We start from the raw sequence: 17,813 nt of genomic DNA on the forward strand, positions 1-17,813 counted from the left end.
TTTTGCATTGTAATAATATTAGTACTTCATCAGAAAATTAGCTCGAAAACAGTGGAAAAGTTTTGCTATAGGTTGTCTTCTTTAACATCTGAACATCTTCTTTACAAGATTTTTCTTCAAAGAAAAGTTTTGCTGAAACTTATTTAAATATTCGGTTAACCAGGCAGTCATCTTATTCACATGCTCAGTTACAAATTCACTTGGATTTGATATAAGCTAATTAAACTAATACTGCAATAAAATTGGTTTTATTATTATTTTAAAACAGTTGCTTTTAATATATTAAAGGTTTTTTTAAAACGTTAGATTTTTTATAAAGTAAATTTTTTTTTTTACAAAAATAAACTTTTTTATTTTAGTTAAATTTTGTATCAGGAAAAAAAAAAAGAAAAATTCATGTACATATTCTAATTACTTGATTGCTTACGTTTTAGCAATAAATTAATTACAATATCAATTTGTTGCATCCTTTTTATCGTGACATTATTTGTAGTTTTTCTATTGAACGACTGAATTAATTAGAAAAAACTATTTTGTTTCTGTTGTTGGGCTGGGTGCACATATAAACATATTTTCTCTTCCATTTCCGATCTAGAGTTGGAGATTCTGAATCAAAATGAGCTGTTTACAATAAGGTGCTCCACTTACTTAGCTTATTCTTTATATTTTGCAAGAAACAGGGAAAATTTCTTCATAGAACAATTTTCTAAGAATCTATCGTGATTAAAATACTAATAAGAAAATGAAAGATTTCATATAAAATAAAAGCTCCAACTTGGAGCTTTTACTTAATAAAAACATAATTCATACAGTTGTAGGAATAATGTTTTAATGAGATATCTTTAAATCTTATTAAGATGGATCTGAAAAAGACTTAAACCTTATGTGTAAGGAATGCTAACAGAAAAGAAAAACTAAATTCAATACGTGATAAAATTAAAAATATTAACTGATGCAATTTAGACTTTTTTTATAATGTTTTCTAGTTCTGCTAAAGCTTATAAAATTGCTTGATCCTTCACACAAATATAATTTGAAAAAAGAATTTGCATTAAGTTCAAAATTGAAAATGGCCTTCAACATGTGACATTTAAACTCTGTAGTTGCACTTCAGTGGGCAGTAGATTGGCCAAAATGATTTTTATGACAAGTTTAACAATTAATAACCGAATCTTAATACCGTTACGCTTCTAGTACATTTTCCTACATACCTGATTTCAAGCTTCTAAGTCTTATAGATTTTATGCGGCAAAACAATATCTAAAATAGGTAAGAAAAAATTTCATATGAACACTTAAAATTACAATGGTTATTGTACAAATAAGAATTTTTCTTTTTTAAAAAAATTTATCAGTTCATAAACAAATATGGCTCTTACCGCATCAAATTTCAAGTCTGTCTGTAATTGCTTAAATATGACCTGTAGAGTTGAGACATTGTTATAAGTTAATAATTCTCGAATTATTTATTGAATGTTAAATTATTTTATTCCGTTGGAGATCCTGTGCCTTTGTAACATGAATTAGTAGTTCCTAGTTCCGAATAGTCTTGAGCAGCAAAACATAGCATCGAGTTTAAAACTCATAACAGTGGTAGTTATTTTAACACAGAGAGATCAATTTAAAAGATTTTTTTATTATTAAATTCTTTGGGATCTACTTCGGTTATTATTGTAAATTAAGAGTTTTTGCATTTTTTGAACAAGATTTTAAACTATGAATTCAACTGAAGAAACAAAGTGCTTCACGCTTGATTCCGAGAATAGTGGCTAAATAACTATTTTTCTTTTATGCTAATACTATGAACACTAAAATGGAATTTCAAAAAACTGAAAATAAAACCTATTTTGGAATTTTTTTTTTGCAATATGTAGCTTGCCATACAAATATTTCGTATATAAAAATCACAAATTTTGAATATTTTGCCGCTTATATTGAGTTTTCAATTGCACAGCAGTGTTGTGGCGGAGCATCGTAACATATATAGATATACATCTAACAAAACTTTCTTTTTATCGAATGATCTAGAATTTTTTTGTCAGCGCTATCGCTGATCATTAAGGAGTAGTCTCAATATTTTGCCCAATTCATTAATTCACTGTCTTTTATCGCATGTTCTCTTCTATTCGCCTTGCACTCTGAAGAATCATTGACAGTAGTTTTTGTAATTGCCATTACGATGCTAGTCTATAATAATGAGCTTTAATGATTTAACAGTCTTAGAAATAAATATGTGTAAAATACAAATAGAACAAATGTAAAGGTTTTGTTTTTGCAATGTGATACAAAAGGATAATAGGCAATATCGAATTTTTTAAAAAAATGCTCTGGCAATTACAACATAGTATAAAAATTTTGCTTCAAGCTATGTTTAAAAAGTTCCAACACAAATACAATAAATAACGAAATAATTCATAAAATAAAAGTAACTATGAAAATGGAAATTATTAAAGACTATAGACAGAATGACTTATTACGTTTTAAACTTTATTTAACGTGAAAAGTTTAAAAAAAGAGAGAGAGAAAGCGATAGAGAAATACTAACGAACACCTAATATCAGTTTCGGTTTCTTTTTCCTGCAATTAGTATGGTTTATATTCTAGAGTATTTGCTTGTAACCTTTAAACACAGGATTTTGCCTGATTTTCAGATTTGATTTGTCTGCAAGACAACACGTGATTTTCTGTGACCAATAAGATTTTCTAGCTCAACTGCATTGCTCTTGTTTTGCAATGGTAGTTTCAATGAAGCTTAAGAGCAGAAAGTAACTGTAACATTTGGACTGGCATATTATTTTAAATACAGCAAATGTGTTCCAGTCAATCATTGGGCACTAATACGTCATTAGTTTTTTTGTAGCCAATAAGGAGCTTGAACAAAATCACACCGTACACGTCAATGGTTTTTAGAACAAAATGGAATTGAAAGTAAAAAATTTGCATGGTTTATATCAAATGGTTAGATGTCATTAGTTTAAGTTATTTTTGAAGGCAAAATTTTATTTTAGTTACTTAAAATCCAAATTTTTTTCATAAAATAAAATAAAAGAAATTTTATCTCTGGGAGGCGGTAGTTTCCGGTTTGTCACTTCCCTACCGTGAATGTTTTCTTCGGTGAGCTAAGTGGTGGATAAGATGTATGGGTGGATCTAAAATTAATTTCATATTGTAAATATTTTTTCAATTTCCCAGTAGTTTTGCTTTATTTTATAACCTTTTTAGAAATATTTTGCTGCACCAATGCTTAATTTACAAGACGGCACGGAAGATTCTGTACTGACAGGCAGCGATTCTGCTAAGGTAATTTTGATAAATAATTTTGCACAATTTTATTATGATATTCGTAAGACATTTTGCAAACATAATTCCATTGTTTGCATTTAATTGTTCAAAAAAGAAAATTCTATAAGTTAATATTGTTTAATATTAGACCTAGCTTTGTTTTAATTTCGGTGTTTTTAATCACTCACTGCAAATCTTCCCTAATTTTTGGAGTTGCACTTTATTTATGTATTATTTGTCCTTATGTTTCATAATTTGCTATTTTCATTTTCTTTAAGAGATGTATAATATTTTGTAAATTATCAGAATATTTTCCAACTCCTGTCTTCGATTAATATAGTTTATTATTGCATATCGAATGTTTGTTTTGATAATTTTAAATAGCGAAATCTTATTTCCTTTATTGCTTAGTAAAAAATTTTGGTGTAAATTGTCATAAATACTTGTCATAATTACCACTATTATAGATATATTGAAATTTTGGAAATCTTTGCTTTGAAAATAACTCAGTGTACACTTAGTATTTCTTTTTTATTAGCCATTGTTCCTGTTTCCTTTTGTTTACCGTTTAGGTAATATTTCTGTAGCTGTTTGTGGCAATTATCATCGCCAAGGCACTAGCAGATTTTTGTGCTGACAAAAGTTTAAAAATATCTATTTTTGCAGAGTTTGCTGTAAAAGTCTAGTTTTTTGCTATGATTTATAATAGGGGTTTCCAACTTATGTGAGACCAGGGCCCGCAATTTAAAAAAACAGCCGAATGGTGTGCTGCAACTTTATCAAAATTTTATTTAGGACTCTTTTATGTTTGAAGGACCATTAAATATTACTGTCAGATTTTTAATAAGTTGTACAAAACAACGTATTGAATTACAAATTAAAATTAGAAGTAAATTTTTAAGCAACATACGCGATTATTTTTGTATTTGTATCAGGGTTGGCAGGTTTTTGACATGTGACAGTTTTTGACTGTTTAAACCATGGTTTAAACCGTCACGTCAAAAACCTCACTGTCAAAAATGTCGAAAATGTCAAAAACCTATATTCATATGTGAAATTTAATTAATACNTTGGCAAACTTCAGTTTTTGACATTTTTGACGGGTTTTTGACGGTTTAAACCACCATTATACCCTTGTCATGTCAAAAACCACTTTTTGACGTCAAAAACCCAACCCTGATTTGTATAAATATTTTCTTGGATGCAAAACCTGAGAAATAAATTTTTTTGCTCTGTTGGTATGTTAAACTCCCTGAAACGAAAAAGGCTTCGCAGGCCGCCAGTTGGTAACCACTGATTTACAACCTTGTAGTCGTTCCCTTCATGTGATGTTTTTCTATTCTGTAAGGTTTCTTGCCGGTCACTAATTTGCTTTTATCAATTTTTGGTGCAGGTCTCGATAATAAAATCTTTCTCTAATTTTTAAATCAATTAAGTAAAAATAAAACAATGGCTAAAAATGCTAAGTAGTAATAAAAATATCAAAATAAAATAAAACTAGATTTCTTATGGTGCTTCTGTTTGTAATTTGAAAAATTTTATACTAAAAATGGCCTAAATTAAATTTTCTAAATTGGGATAACATTTTATGTATAAAGTTGCCTAGAAAGAAATCAAAGAAGTGAGTAAACTCAAAGGGCGAAACTTTTGTTTTCAGTTGGCATGAAACAGCACCATTATGAAAAGATCTTGTCTAGGTGGGCAGGGGTGTTTATCATAATCTTCGTCATAAGGGAGTCGCAAAATATAAAATATTGAATCTTAGGTTCTGTAAAGCTTTTATTTCTATTGTGGATTTTTCTGTATTATGATCTCTACTGTTAATTATAACCACAAGGCACCAAATAGACTTTTAACCTGCAAATGTTTTTTAAAAAAATCTTAAAAAGGGTTGCCCAGCGGATGGCTCAGAGTTGTACCGTTTAAGATTGTCTTAATCTGTTTTTTTTAATTTTTTTTATTTAAGTTTCTTACAGGCATCTGCCGGGAAGTTGCCAAGACTTTCCAATTATTTCGCTGCTGATCACGATACAGATATGTCGTGATCATCATAATAACATCAATAACAACCAAGTCTTCATAAGCTTCCAGGCTGAGGTTTACAAGAAACTTAAAATAAAGAAAAATATCGGAAGGAGACCAACTCAAAGAGTATAACTTGTAGCCACTTGTAGACAAACCTCCTCATGTTTTTCTTTTCATTCCAAAATCCATTTCTTTTTTCATTTCAAAATCCATCTTTCTTTTCATTTTAAAATCCATTTGGTTTCTTAACAATTGTAGTTGGCGGAACTTATCACTTAACGGAAATATCCCAGATAAGAGCTTTATTCTTCATTGGTGCAATGAGAGTAATATTAATATAATTTTAAATGAAATCTTTATTATTCAGTTATTTTGAACAGGAATTTTGTTAAATGAAATTGTCTCTACCAAAGCTCAAAAAATGTGAGATTTTTAGCTTTCTAAAAGGGATATTTTCATATCAGTACCTGTTTGAGTTGACGATTTTCGATAATTTTTCGCCTTTTTATTGTCATGTGTGCCAATTGTCTCCAAAGTTACGTGAATTATTTATTTATTTTTTTTTTTAAGCACAGGTAAATGGATATGGACATCTTCCCAAATTAATGCCTGTGCATTCTGGAGATTTATTGTTACAAATTCTAAGCTTTTCAATGTTTATTGAAATGAGTTTTGAAATTTTTTGTTATGTGGATTTATTTAATACATTTTTAGTTATAAGAGCGGTGATCGCATATTGACAATTTAAGGTTCATGCATTGTGTATTGTTATGTTTGCCTCTATTGTAATTCTTAGCTATTATAATGGTTATATATGACTATTTAAATACAATTCATAAATCACTTTAAGGACATTAATATATGTTCATTAAATCAATAAGAATCAGTATTTTTATGGTTGTTAAAAACATTTGAATCTACTGACTAAAACTGAATCACACATGTTATAATTCAAAAATAGAGCTCTACTATAAATTTTTTAGTATATAATATAAATTGTAAAACATATTTATTCAATATTTTAGTAAAGGTTTAGTTAAAAAATATGGCAGAATTTAAACCATTTAAATTAACAGTCAATTAAAGTAATTGAAATTATCACAAAAAGTGATTTTTTAAAGTAGTCTCACTAATTTTACTTTGTCTTCTTGATGTTAAAGCAGTTTCATTTACTTTTATTTTATTTAAAAATGTAATTATTATAAAAAAATTAAAAAAATATAATTCTTTGTCATGCATAAATTTGAGTTACTCGATCTTTTGTTGAAGTTGCCATTGATAATTTTAATAGAAAATATATTTTATATGCTACAGAAATTTTGTTGAGAGATAACTTTAAGTTTATAAAATAGGCATATTATTCCTATGTTTATAAAGCAATAGTCAGTCATATGTGAATTTATATAATGCATGTCATATTTAATGCATGTGCATTAAATATTGAAATTTAGTACATGTGTACCAAATACTAAAGTGCATGCAGTTTTATAGGATTGTTTCTATATACTTTTGACTTTTTTTTATTAATATACATTAGTTTTATTTATTCTTCTAAGTAATTGTATTTTTCAGAATCGCTCCGACACAGTTGATCTTTCAGATCAGTCTCTCGTAGTAGATATTTCTGATGCATTAAGTGAGAGAGATAAAGTTAAATTTACCGTCCATACAAAGGTAATATTTTAAATTAACTTTTGAATTTTAGATTTTGTAATTTTGTTTGTTTATAGTCAATTTTATTTTGATTTTGTAGTATTTGGTAGGTATCATTATAAATTCATAAACATTTTGTTCAAGATGGATCATGCAAATGTATAATTATTTTTCTTCTAATTAATAACAATAAGCTTTAATTAAAAACTGGAATATATATTTATATTTTCTTCTTAAAAGTAATGGGCGTCACAGACATCCAATATTTGAAGAGGGCAAAATTCACATACAGTCGAAATTCATTAATATCAAGACGAAGGGGAACAAAAAATTAGTTCGCGATAGTTCACATTATCAGTTCAAAAATTTATTTGATGAAAATTGACATTTTCTATTATCTTTTCATATTTTCCAATCTTAAATTTTTATTATGAATATGCATTTCATTTCAATAAAAATTTTTATTTTGTACTTTATATTAAATTAATAATTTCTATAGATCTAATGATAAATAAAACGAAATTACTTTAAATAAAAAAATAAAGCTATAAAGGAAGAAAAAAATATTATTGTTCAGACTAAACTCAATAAGTAGGTACGCTTAATTTTTTAAACAAAAAATTCTGTGTAAGCAAATAAAGAATTATTGAAAAAGAATCAACATGGTAATCGTAATAGGCCGATGTTTTGATTTCCTATTCGTACATGCATTCAAAAAGTATTCTAACCTATCAATATCCAAAAAAATGATTCAATTTTTCATTTTGCATTAGAAAAGAACAATTTTAATTACTTTCTAAGCATACATCAGAGGAAAGTAAACCCAAGTATATTTAGTGTAGGAAAAATGCTTACCCATATTGGTTTAAATCAATTGATTTTTTTTTTAAAAATAAAACATTAAGTCAAAAATATTTTCATAAATATATTCATTGACACCTGTTGGCTGAGTGGTATCACTTCGTGCTGTTGTGCCACAGGTCCTTGGTTCGATCCTCGGGCCGGACAAGGTTGACTCAGCCTTTCATCCCTTCAGTGGGTCAATAAAATGAGGACCAAGCATGCTTGGGAACTAAACACTCCGCATTGGGCTGACCACCCAACCAGAACATCTGCTCTTGCACTGCAGAGCCCAAAGGTCAAGAAAACTGAGATGGGCACAGTAGGCCTTGGCCTTCAATGATGGGCTGTCATGCCACTGAGTTTAGTTTAAATATGTTCATTAGGGTGTGATTCAAGTGTGATAATGAAGGTTTTATTCAAAGAAATAATAAAAGTGTAAATAATTTTATTTCAAAATAAACTGATACATAAATTTACAAACTTGAAATGGATAAGAATGGCATTAAACTGTTACATTATAATTTTCCAATATACTCTGTTTTATGTTTGAGTATTCAAAATACTTTTTAAATCTTATTATTTACCAAGAAAGACTTGTTCTGCTCAATGAAACTTGCAATAAATTTTTTCCCCTCTAATATATTCTGATCAAATTTACTCTTTATTGGATGTATGACAAGTTGCCTCCGGGTCTTTTAAAGCTTTAGGATGTAAACCAAAAATAACCATGATTTTATTCATTCAGTTATTAGTTTGTTATTAATAATAATTTTTGAATCATTTTAGTTAGAAATATCTACTATTATAGCTATACTGTTTTTAAATAATATCAAGTACTATTAATTTGTCAGATGTTTAGGCTGTAAAGCTAAACATCTGATAGCTTTACAGCCTCTAATGTTAGGCTTCTTTTTTGAATTAAAAAATCAGATTTAAATCAAATCCTATAGTTTTAATTTTTTTAAAAACATGAATTTTACTACATTGATTTTCAGGGTATAAAATGGGTATATCTGACCTAAAAAAATCTCTATATATGTATATTTTGAGAAAAAACCTTTTTATCTGATAAATAACTTTATATGTAACACTAATTTTAAAAAAAAAAAAAGAATATTCAAAGTTTGTCCTAACTTTTATCATAGTATTTTAGTGTGAATTATTCAATGTTTTTAAAAATTAAATATTTATAAAGATCATATTCAGTAATATGAACTAAACTATAGTAGGTTTCTACTTTTTATTTCTTGCTTCAAAAATGTAGTTCTTCCAACTACTGACCATATTATGAATTTTGTCGTAATATCTCACTCAATAAGTCTTTTTATAAAAAAAATGTAATTTAGAAATATTAGCTGCTTTGTTTAAAATTATTTTATTTTGTGATTTAATTACTCTGTAAAAAATATTTTGTAGTGTAAATGTTACAAGATTAAATATGTATTTTTGTGTTCATGCTGCATTTATTCTTTATATTTTTTATCGTTTTATTCCCGTTTAGACTACTTTACCAGTATTTGCTAAACCTGATTTCTCGGTGGTTAGACAACATGAAGAATTTGTGTGGTTACATAATTCCTTTGAAGAGAATGAAAAATATGCTGGCTTTACGGTATGTTGTATTTAACAACAATGCAAGTTGTACTTTTAATCTTTCATTTAAAATTATTGTTCCAAAAGTATATACAATATTTCAAAAAATATTTTATGCATTTTAATATTTTATACCTATTTTTTAAAAATTTTTGTTTATATATTTTTTTATTTAAGAGTGATTAAGTGTTTGAAGTTTTGGAAAATCATCAAAATGATGTGGTATCCTCTTATAATTATGAAGTGTCGTTTAATTTTCGGACTCTGCTACATTCAAGGGAAATTAATTGGTTGACACAGCCTCTTGAAGAGTTGCGAAATTTTACCAAGTGACTTTTAATAAAATAAAATCTGCGTAAATGTTTGTTTTCCTGCATATTTTTGAGTAGATATTTTGAATTTTTTTTTTTCTTACTGTGATGGATAAATTGCCTTCCAATTCGTATGCTATTTCAAATAAGAGGAAAGTTTTAAAATTTCTTATTGTAATAGCTGCATTACACTATCTATATTGCTTCTTTTACTACAATTTTTAAAGTGATAAAATATTTATAGCTTAGAATATTGAGGATGGGAACAATTATTATCTAACTAAGTATTCGTTGCACGAGCTGGCTCTAGTGCGATTTTCTGGGGGCCTGAAACAGCTTTGGGAATTTTTCCCACATCATTCAGGTCATATTTATTCAAACTCTATGGCAAAATCGCCCATGAGCAATAACGCAACTGGGATAGTCAGCGACAAGCTGAAGTGCTAAACCGTGACTGTCCTAGTGTGCGTCAAAAAGAGCTTAGGCTAAACAGGAACAGTTTGAGGAAGATCAGTGGTTTTCTTTCTGGACACTGCACCCTCAAGAGGCACCTATGCATAATGGTTGTTCTATCTGATCCTCTTTGTCGAGGTTGTCGTCTTGAGGAGGTTTCACTACGTATACTTTGTGGTTGTGAGTCTATTCTGCTCAAAGATTTCTGTGCAACATTGCATTAAGGCCTGGGAATTAAGATTTTCCTGTCAGGTGTTTGCTGAATTTCGTTTCAGCTATAAAGCTTTCTCGTTAATCATGATTTAAGATTTGTGTACAATAGACCTCTGGTTGACGTGTCCTGCTCTTTTGAGCTGTTCAACCTCTAAGTATTAGTTAATTTTATAAATTCGGTGTTTAAAATTAAAACTCACACACACATTGACCTTTTCTTTTGAATTAGAACCTCTATCATTGCACTTTATCTCACTGTGTTTGCTGCCAGATGCTTTACCTCCTTCCATGCTTTGCCAATTAAGTTTCCTAATAACAATCCTTTGCCTATTTTAGGCTTTACACCTTTTTTCTGTTGCTTCCAGTGTTTCTGTCAAACACTTGTTTTACTTTTAAGCATCTCGGTTTTCTGTAAAACAAGGCTTATTTACTTTTGTGTATGTTTCTTAATTTCAAGATCGACAGATTTTTTTTGCCGATTCCATCGTTAATCAAAGTTATTTCTCAATAATTTGTTCTATGGTTTTATGTTATTTCATTTATTATTGAATTATTTATTTTATGTAGAGTTGTTTCTTATTTCTCCAAGTTTTTCCAGCAACTAAGCCAGCATCTTTATCCTAATATAGTTCACAAGAATGCAGTAAATGTGTTTCTTCTTAATATATTGTGTATAATATGTGTAGGGAAAATGCAGGGAATTTTTTACAAATATCAGTGGCCACCCAGATAGTGCATTTTTCATTGTCTGTGATCTGCAAAGACAATTGAATATGTTACATTGTAATTGCATTATTTGTTACATTAGACCAGGGTTTCTCAACCTAACTGCACTCAAGATAGTTTCTTTTCCTCCCTTCCTATTGTGTTATGTTTATTCTTCTTTTTCACTGTTTTTATGTATACCTTGTCATTTATCAAAAAAAAAGAATTAATTATTTATCTTATTGCAGATACCTCCTGCTCCACCGTGCCCAGATTTTGATGCTTCACGAGAAAAGTTACACAAGCTGAGTGAAGGAGAAGGGACCATGACCAAAGAGGAATTTCTCAAGATGAAACAAGAACTTGAAATGTACACTTGATTTCATTTTAGTTTCATTAAAACAATAATTAGAGACTAAAATGTCATGACATTAATTTAAACCTCTTATTGATCTTTGAGCTATTTAGTTTTTAATAAATAGGATTGTATTTAAATCTGCTTCTGATTTTTCTGTTCTTGATTGATTTGCGAAATAATGTCTTACTTTACAATCAATTTTTTACCAATAATTTAGGTCACTTTTATTATTATTTTTTTTAAGGCATTGATTTCTCATCTCATTTTATGCCTACCAACCTCTGTATTGTTTTTCTGTTTTAAACTAGTAAGAATTTTTAGTTATGTATAAAAGTTGTAACCCATAACTTTTATCTTTTTTCTATAGGGAGTATCTTGCTACTTTTAAAAAAACAGTGGCAATGCATGAGGTTTTTCTTCAACGTCTGGCATGTCATCCTATTTTTAGGAATGATAGTAATCTTAAAGTTTTCTTAGAGTATGAAGAAGATGTGAGTAACACTTTCTTAAGTGTTTCTTCATTGATATTTTAAGTTCTTATTAATTTATTTTGTTGCATATGTTTTTCTAAAGCTCAATGTCAGAGGAAAGAACAAAAGAGAGATATTGTCAGATCTTTTTAGTAACCTGGGAAAATCTGCTGATGATTTGTTGCTCTCAACCACCCAAAAGGTATTTCTTTATTTTTAGTAGAAAAAGCTGCAGTAAATTGTTTTATACAGTAGAATTCCGATTATCCTAGTTAATGTGAACCAAGACTCACTCGGGTGACCGAAAAACTCCTTTAAGGTGAAGAGTATAAAAATGGAGAATAAAAGAGTAGGTATAAATGTAATATATTTAACAAATGCAAAATTTATACAAGTACACCACATACAATTTGTATTATAATTAAAAAGCTTACTTAAAAACACTTAAAGAGCATACTTTACATAAATTTTTAAGAGTCACAGTTTTTACTTAAAAAAGTTCTTAATCGTTTTTTGATTTACATTACTTTGGCTCTTTTCTGCAGCATTCGCCATTTTTTTAGGGATAAACAGGAAGGCTGGTGGTGCCTCTCCTTGTTGTGCTATATATTCAATAGCACTTTTGATAGCTTTGATGATGATTTTTCTATGTTGAGAGATTTTTCTATGCTGATTGACATTGTCACTGTCTTCATCATCTTCGCGGGATTCATTTTCATTATTGACAATATTAACGATCACTTCATTGGTAATCTCTTGTCCATCAGCTTGTTTTCCTGAGTATTTGGAACATAAAATTAAAATTTTTTTCAGCTGTAATTTTATAAACAAAAAATAAGTCAGAAAAAAAAAACTTGAAATATTTTATAGCTCGGTTAAAGCGGAAACTTGGATAATCGGGGCTCTACTGTATTAACTTGCACTGTGGTATTCTATTCCTTATTTGATACATAAGTTGTAATGAAAGGAGTTTAGATTATGATAATAGTTTGCAATGTTCCTTAGATTAACGACATTAAAAATATGTCAATCTTTTAACATTACTCGTCAAATTTCTCTTTTGAAATGGATTTATTATTTATTGTTTTTCACAGTACTTTATGGCATGTAACTAAATGGCAAAAAAATGTGCTGCACTGTCAGGTTTACTTGAAAGTTATTGGTAAATCTTTTGTGGTTTAATTTTATGTAATATAATGTAAATTTATTTTCAAGTATAAATACTGCAGACTTTTTTTCTTTTTTTTTCTTCTGCTGATGATTTAAACTAAGAACGTAATTTTGTGTTAACTTTGTATATAAATAATTTTTGTTATTTCTAAACAACTAAATCTAAACTTGTATTTATTTAAATTGCTTTCAAGCTATTTCTGATTGAGTAAGCGAAAGCTTCTGAATATTTCTAAATTATGCTCATTGTATCCATCAGTTCTAAACTTAAGTGAGTACCTACTGTTTGAATTTTTTTTTTTTTTTACTTTTTTCAATTTTAAATATTTCTGAAATTGCAAATTTGTTCTTGAAAAGTTTGGAAAAAGTTCCCAAATTTCATTTTAAAAATTGACTGGGAACTTTGTAATGCACGACATTTATGTAAAATTGAGAGTAAAGAAGTTCAATAAAGGCAAATATTTCTTTTATCATATTTACTCGTAAATATTGAATACAATACTTCTAATTCCAGGTACAAAATTATTGCAAATAAGACATTGCCGGCATCATCAAAAATAAATGAATGTCACGAGATAAATTATTAAAGTCAATTTAATAAGTAGTTTTGTTATAATAATTTTATTAGCATGTCACTTAATTTTAAAATAGCAAAAAGAGAAAGAACGTTACATAGCATAATACCTATAAAACTGACTCAAGAGGATAAAATTTACAATATTATGTACGGTTATTTTAAAATTTTCGACTATTGTTTTTTTAAATTATGAATTATTTTAATGATTTCTTGTGTTTACATTCCCATCATTTATTTTTTCAGGATGTTGATGAGTTTTTTGAGCATGAAAGATCATTTTTAATTGACTATCACAGTCACATTAAAAATGCAACAGCTAGGGCTGATAAGATGACTCAATCGCATAAGAGTAAGTATTTTTAAGTTCATAGGAAGTTTTAAAGGGAGATACAAATAATATTATTCAATCAAATTTAAATAGAGTAGGAAGTATCTTTTTTTTTTTTTTTTTAAAGTGTGAAGTTTATAATAGTTTTAACATAGTTTTTACTTTTCAATAATGTATATTAAAAAAAAAAAATTAAGTTAAGAAAGTGTGTTTTCTGTAAATTTTTGTTTTACAATAATATATTTAAAAAGAAAAATTTAGACATAAAATTTTATGAATGGGTTATTTGCACTTGCAGAAGATCGCAGATGTTTTTCACACATGTGGCGTATGACGTCAGCACCAACTGATCGCTAATGAGCAAAATGGCGGGTGAAAGTTGAGCAAAGTTTCTCCGCATAAGTTAGAATCTTAATTAACATGAAGTCAATTAAATGCTGGACCATAACTCACATCTAGTTTGTTGAAATATTATTATTTCTTTAAAAGCATATAATTCTTCAAATTTGTTGAAATATAATTAAATAATATTTCTAATTTAATAGTTTGTTCATTTATTATTTGTTTATGTATTTTATTGTAATTGTGATATATTTTTGTTTTCTGTACCTGGCAACTTCAATGCATAGCTAGTTTGTTTACGTTTTACATGACTTCATACGTGCAGAGCTCATTCTAGACAGAAAAAAGGGCAGGGTGCAAAAGTTTAAAAAAAAGGCATTATTATTCTAAAAGGGCAATAATTTCTTTCTATGGGCATTACACGTTCAATTAAAAAACATTGTTAATTAGTAAAAGAATTTTTTTTTTTTAACTTTACTAAACATAGCAAAGCAAATCATATAAATTACTAATATGTATCAATAAATTAACATATATATCGAGTTAATGAGCTAATTAGCTTAGTAATTTATTTAAAATGCATGCATATATTAATAAAATAATAAATGTATGTTTTTAAGTGTTTGTAGTTATGATTTAATAATTAAAATGATTAATAATAATTATGGTTTAATGATAGTGGAAGTAACTGCAAACTTTGAAAGACAAGTGCAACAAGGGGGTGTGATGGCTATTTTTCTTTCCCATATAAATCTATGTATTGACAGCAATGACAATCTAAATAAAAAGAGTTGAAAATAACAAAAGTTTAGGAAATCCATTGCAGAGTTTGGGGGGAAAATAAAGGACTGAGGAAAAAAAGTGCAAAAAGAGTATGGAGTCTATTATATCAGGGCACTAATTTACTTCAGGGGCAACAGGGTGGATTCTTTTGACTAAAAGGGCAGCAGGGTGCTGCGCCCTGTTTACCCTGCCTAGAATGAGCTCTGCATACGTGTCTTTGTGTTAAGTAAAAAATATGGAGAGAAGGAATTGAAATCTTTGTGAAAGAATTTGTGTGAAGGATTATAGAATATATCACTTACGAGAATCGGTACTTGAGGGGCTCGGGTTACTTGTAATAGAATGGAAAGAACAGTTGCGTAACATATGCCACGTTTCAATGACCAATCAGGATCGATATGCCCACACTACATCGCTTTTAAGTATCCTATTCAGTTGGTGTAGTACTTCACAGTAATTTTTTTCAATGAGTAATTTCTTACCAATTGACTTCACCTCCCATGACTTGTAAAATAGAACATAGTGATTTGTGATGAGTATACTAACAATCCTTCATCTATATTTAAATTCATTAATAACATTTATTAGTAAGAATATTTTATCCAGAAGACAAGGAAATTCCTAGATCAGTACCCCGAGAGGTATTGATTTGTTATGGAAATATGGAGGACTTTGCGACTTGACGGATTAAATCTGCATCTGTCACCATTTACTACACAGGGAGACTTTGGTCGGCCTGGGATCGAACCCACAAACTCTTGGACATGGGTCCAGTGCCCTACCAACCAGGCTATCCTGGCCTTAGTAAGGACATCGTGAAAATCAAAATCCCATCAAAATTTAGTTCATTCTTTTTTGGATGTGAATCTGTATTTTATAACATTAAAATGTCTTCGCAGGGCAAATGTAATTCCTTATAATTTCGTTAATGCAGATTCAGTTATAACTTCTACATTCAAGTCTTTACAGTATATACAATAAATAATAGTATATCTTAGTGAATGTTTAGTTTTCTGTTCTGCTGAAATAAATAGTAACAAAGAGCAATTCCACCTTTGTGGACGTAGCATTTGTACACTTCGAATGTGTATAAATTAACACTCGTGAAATACTTCTTTATATTTTTTGTTATAGCTTTTGGAGTTTTCTGAACTTGTTCTGATACTTTACTTCCATGAATTTGAAAAATTTTTCAAAAATGAAAACTGACTGTTATGGATGTAACTCAATATGCTATTCCCTATAAGTTTGAAATTTTGCTTTTTTGTTTTAATTTTCGTTGAATTGCCTTGAAGCAAGTGCATGTTAACATGCTGGTATAATAAGATTGATGTGATTGTCATTTTTCTGTATGCTGATTAACAGAATCGTCTAAGGTTGATATAGCATTGATCAAGAATGGAAAATTGATCAATTTGATTAAGGACCACAAGTTTTTTTACCACATTCTCCAAAAAAAATTCTAGAAAATCAGTTTTTATCTTCAGATTCTCTAAAAAAAACTTGTATCTTTTATCATTTGATGTCCTTTTTTCTCCAATTTAATTTGTGTTGTCTCGTTTCAACTTAGCTATGAAGTAGAAAATCAATCAATTTCACTAGGAATCTGTTTCTCTAGTAAAAGAACGAGTTCTTTTTTTTGCCAAGTCCTATGTCTCCACTTTCATTTGCTTTTTAAACAGTTGCCAGAGTTTGCATGTTATTAGTCTAATATGTTTTCTCATACATGCCTAGGAAACACAAAAGAGATGTGTTGAAATCAAAACATCAAAAATGTATGATTGATATGTAATAATTTGTAAAGAAACAATGAGGTTTTCGTAATGAAAAACACATTTTCCACTCTAATTTTTATTTATTTTTACCTCTTAAAAAAAAAACTTGTTTTTGTAAATGGTTTTCTTTTTTTCTTTTCTTTTTCAGGTGTTGCTGATACTTACATAAAAATATCATCCTCTCTTGTTCAATTGGCTACTATAGATGGTTCAGAATTAGAAAAGTAAGATTCATTTCGATTTCTTCCCTGCGGTTACATTTTTGTAAATTATTGTTATTTGTAAAAGTTGATACAAAATTATTGTATATAAACAAGTTCAGCATGATCTTCATTGTTTCCTGACAAGATTAACTGCCTAAATATATACTTACATATACCTTTACTGATTAGAAACAATCAGAAAATTCATATCATTCTATGAAAAGTGGTTGGCTTTTAAGCCATCTAAGGAAGATTAAGTGTAAATGAAAACTTTATACAAAATAGTGTAAAATAATGAAGACATTAAATGGATCTGATTCGGAAGTTGCTGGCACCGCTATTCTGTACAGAGGTGTTTTCCTACTATCTGAAATTAGTTCAAGCTATTTTTTCCTAAGAGCACAAGTATTCAGCTTAAATAATTATGTATAAGTACTAAATATCACATTAACTTTTAGTAGAATTGTAAGAAGTTTAAGTAAGTTCTTGTAAAAACATTTAACAATTGTTCATTGCCTGATAGACGATAAAAGTACTCTGATTTTCACTTAAAATACAACAAAAATAGGTACATACATTAAGCAGTGAGTTTGTGGTGGCTCACATCTGTAGAGAAAAATATATCCATTATTTTTTTTTCCTTTCTATTAATTTAGAGCGTGATCATGCAATATAATGCTATTTAATTTTTTATAAACTTCTGGCATCGCTAACTTTTTTTTTTGCATAA

General features: G+C 28.6%; 1 protein-coding gene across 2 annotated transcripts in view; it reads left to right on the forward strand.

The window, feature by feature from the left end:
* The first annotated feature begins 2,733 nt into the window (after positions 1 to 2,733).
* LOC107457580 (sorting nexin 6) overlaps positions 2,734 to 17,813 on the forward strand; it is a 36,114-nt gene continuing 21,034 nt past the window's right edge. Inside the window, exons 1-8 of one of the 2 annotated variants that reach the window (XM_016047647.4) lie at positions 2,734 to 3,299; positions 6,879 to 6,980; positions 9,304 to 9,414; positions 11,326 to 11,447; positions 11,803 to 11,926; positions 12,009 to 12,107; positions 13,896 to 14,001; positions 17,029 to 17,104. In XM_016047647.4, the coding sequence (XP_015903133.1) occupies positions 3,240 to 3,299; positions 6,879 to 6,980; positions 9,304 to 9,414; positions 11,326 to 11,447; positions 11,803 to 11,926; positions 12,009 to 12,107; positions 13,896 to 14,001; positions 17,029 to 17,104 (800 nt within the window). In that variant the 5' untranslated portion in view covers positions 2,734 to 3,239. The remainder of the gene's footprint in view (positions 3,300 to 6,878; positions 6,981 to 9,303; positions 9,415 to 11,325; positions 11,448 to 11,802; positions 11,927 to 12,008; positions 12,108 to 13,895; positions 14,002 to 17,028; positions 17,105 to 17,813) is intronic. The other variant, XM_016047641.4, reaches the window with a different exon arrangement.

Source organism: Parasteatoda tepidariorum, chromosome 9, assembly GCF_043381705.1.
Source record: "Parasteatoda tepidariorum isolate YZ-2023 chromosome 9, CAS_Ptep_4.0, whole genome shotgun sequence".
Lineage (NCBI taxonomy): Eukaryota > Metazoa > Arthropoda > Arachnida > Araneae > Theridiidae > Parasteatoda > Parasteatoda tepidariorum.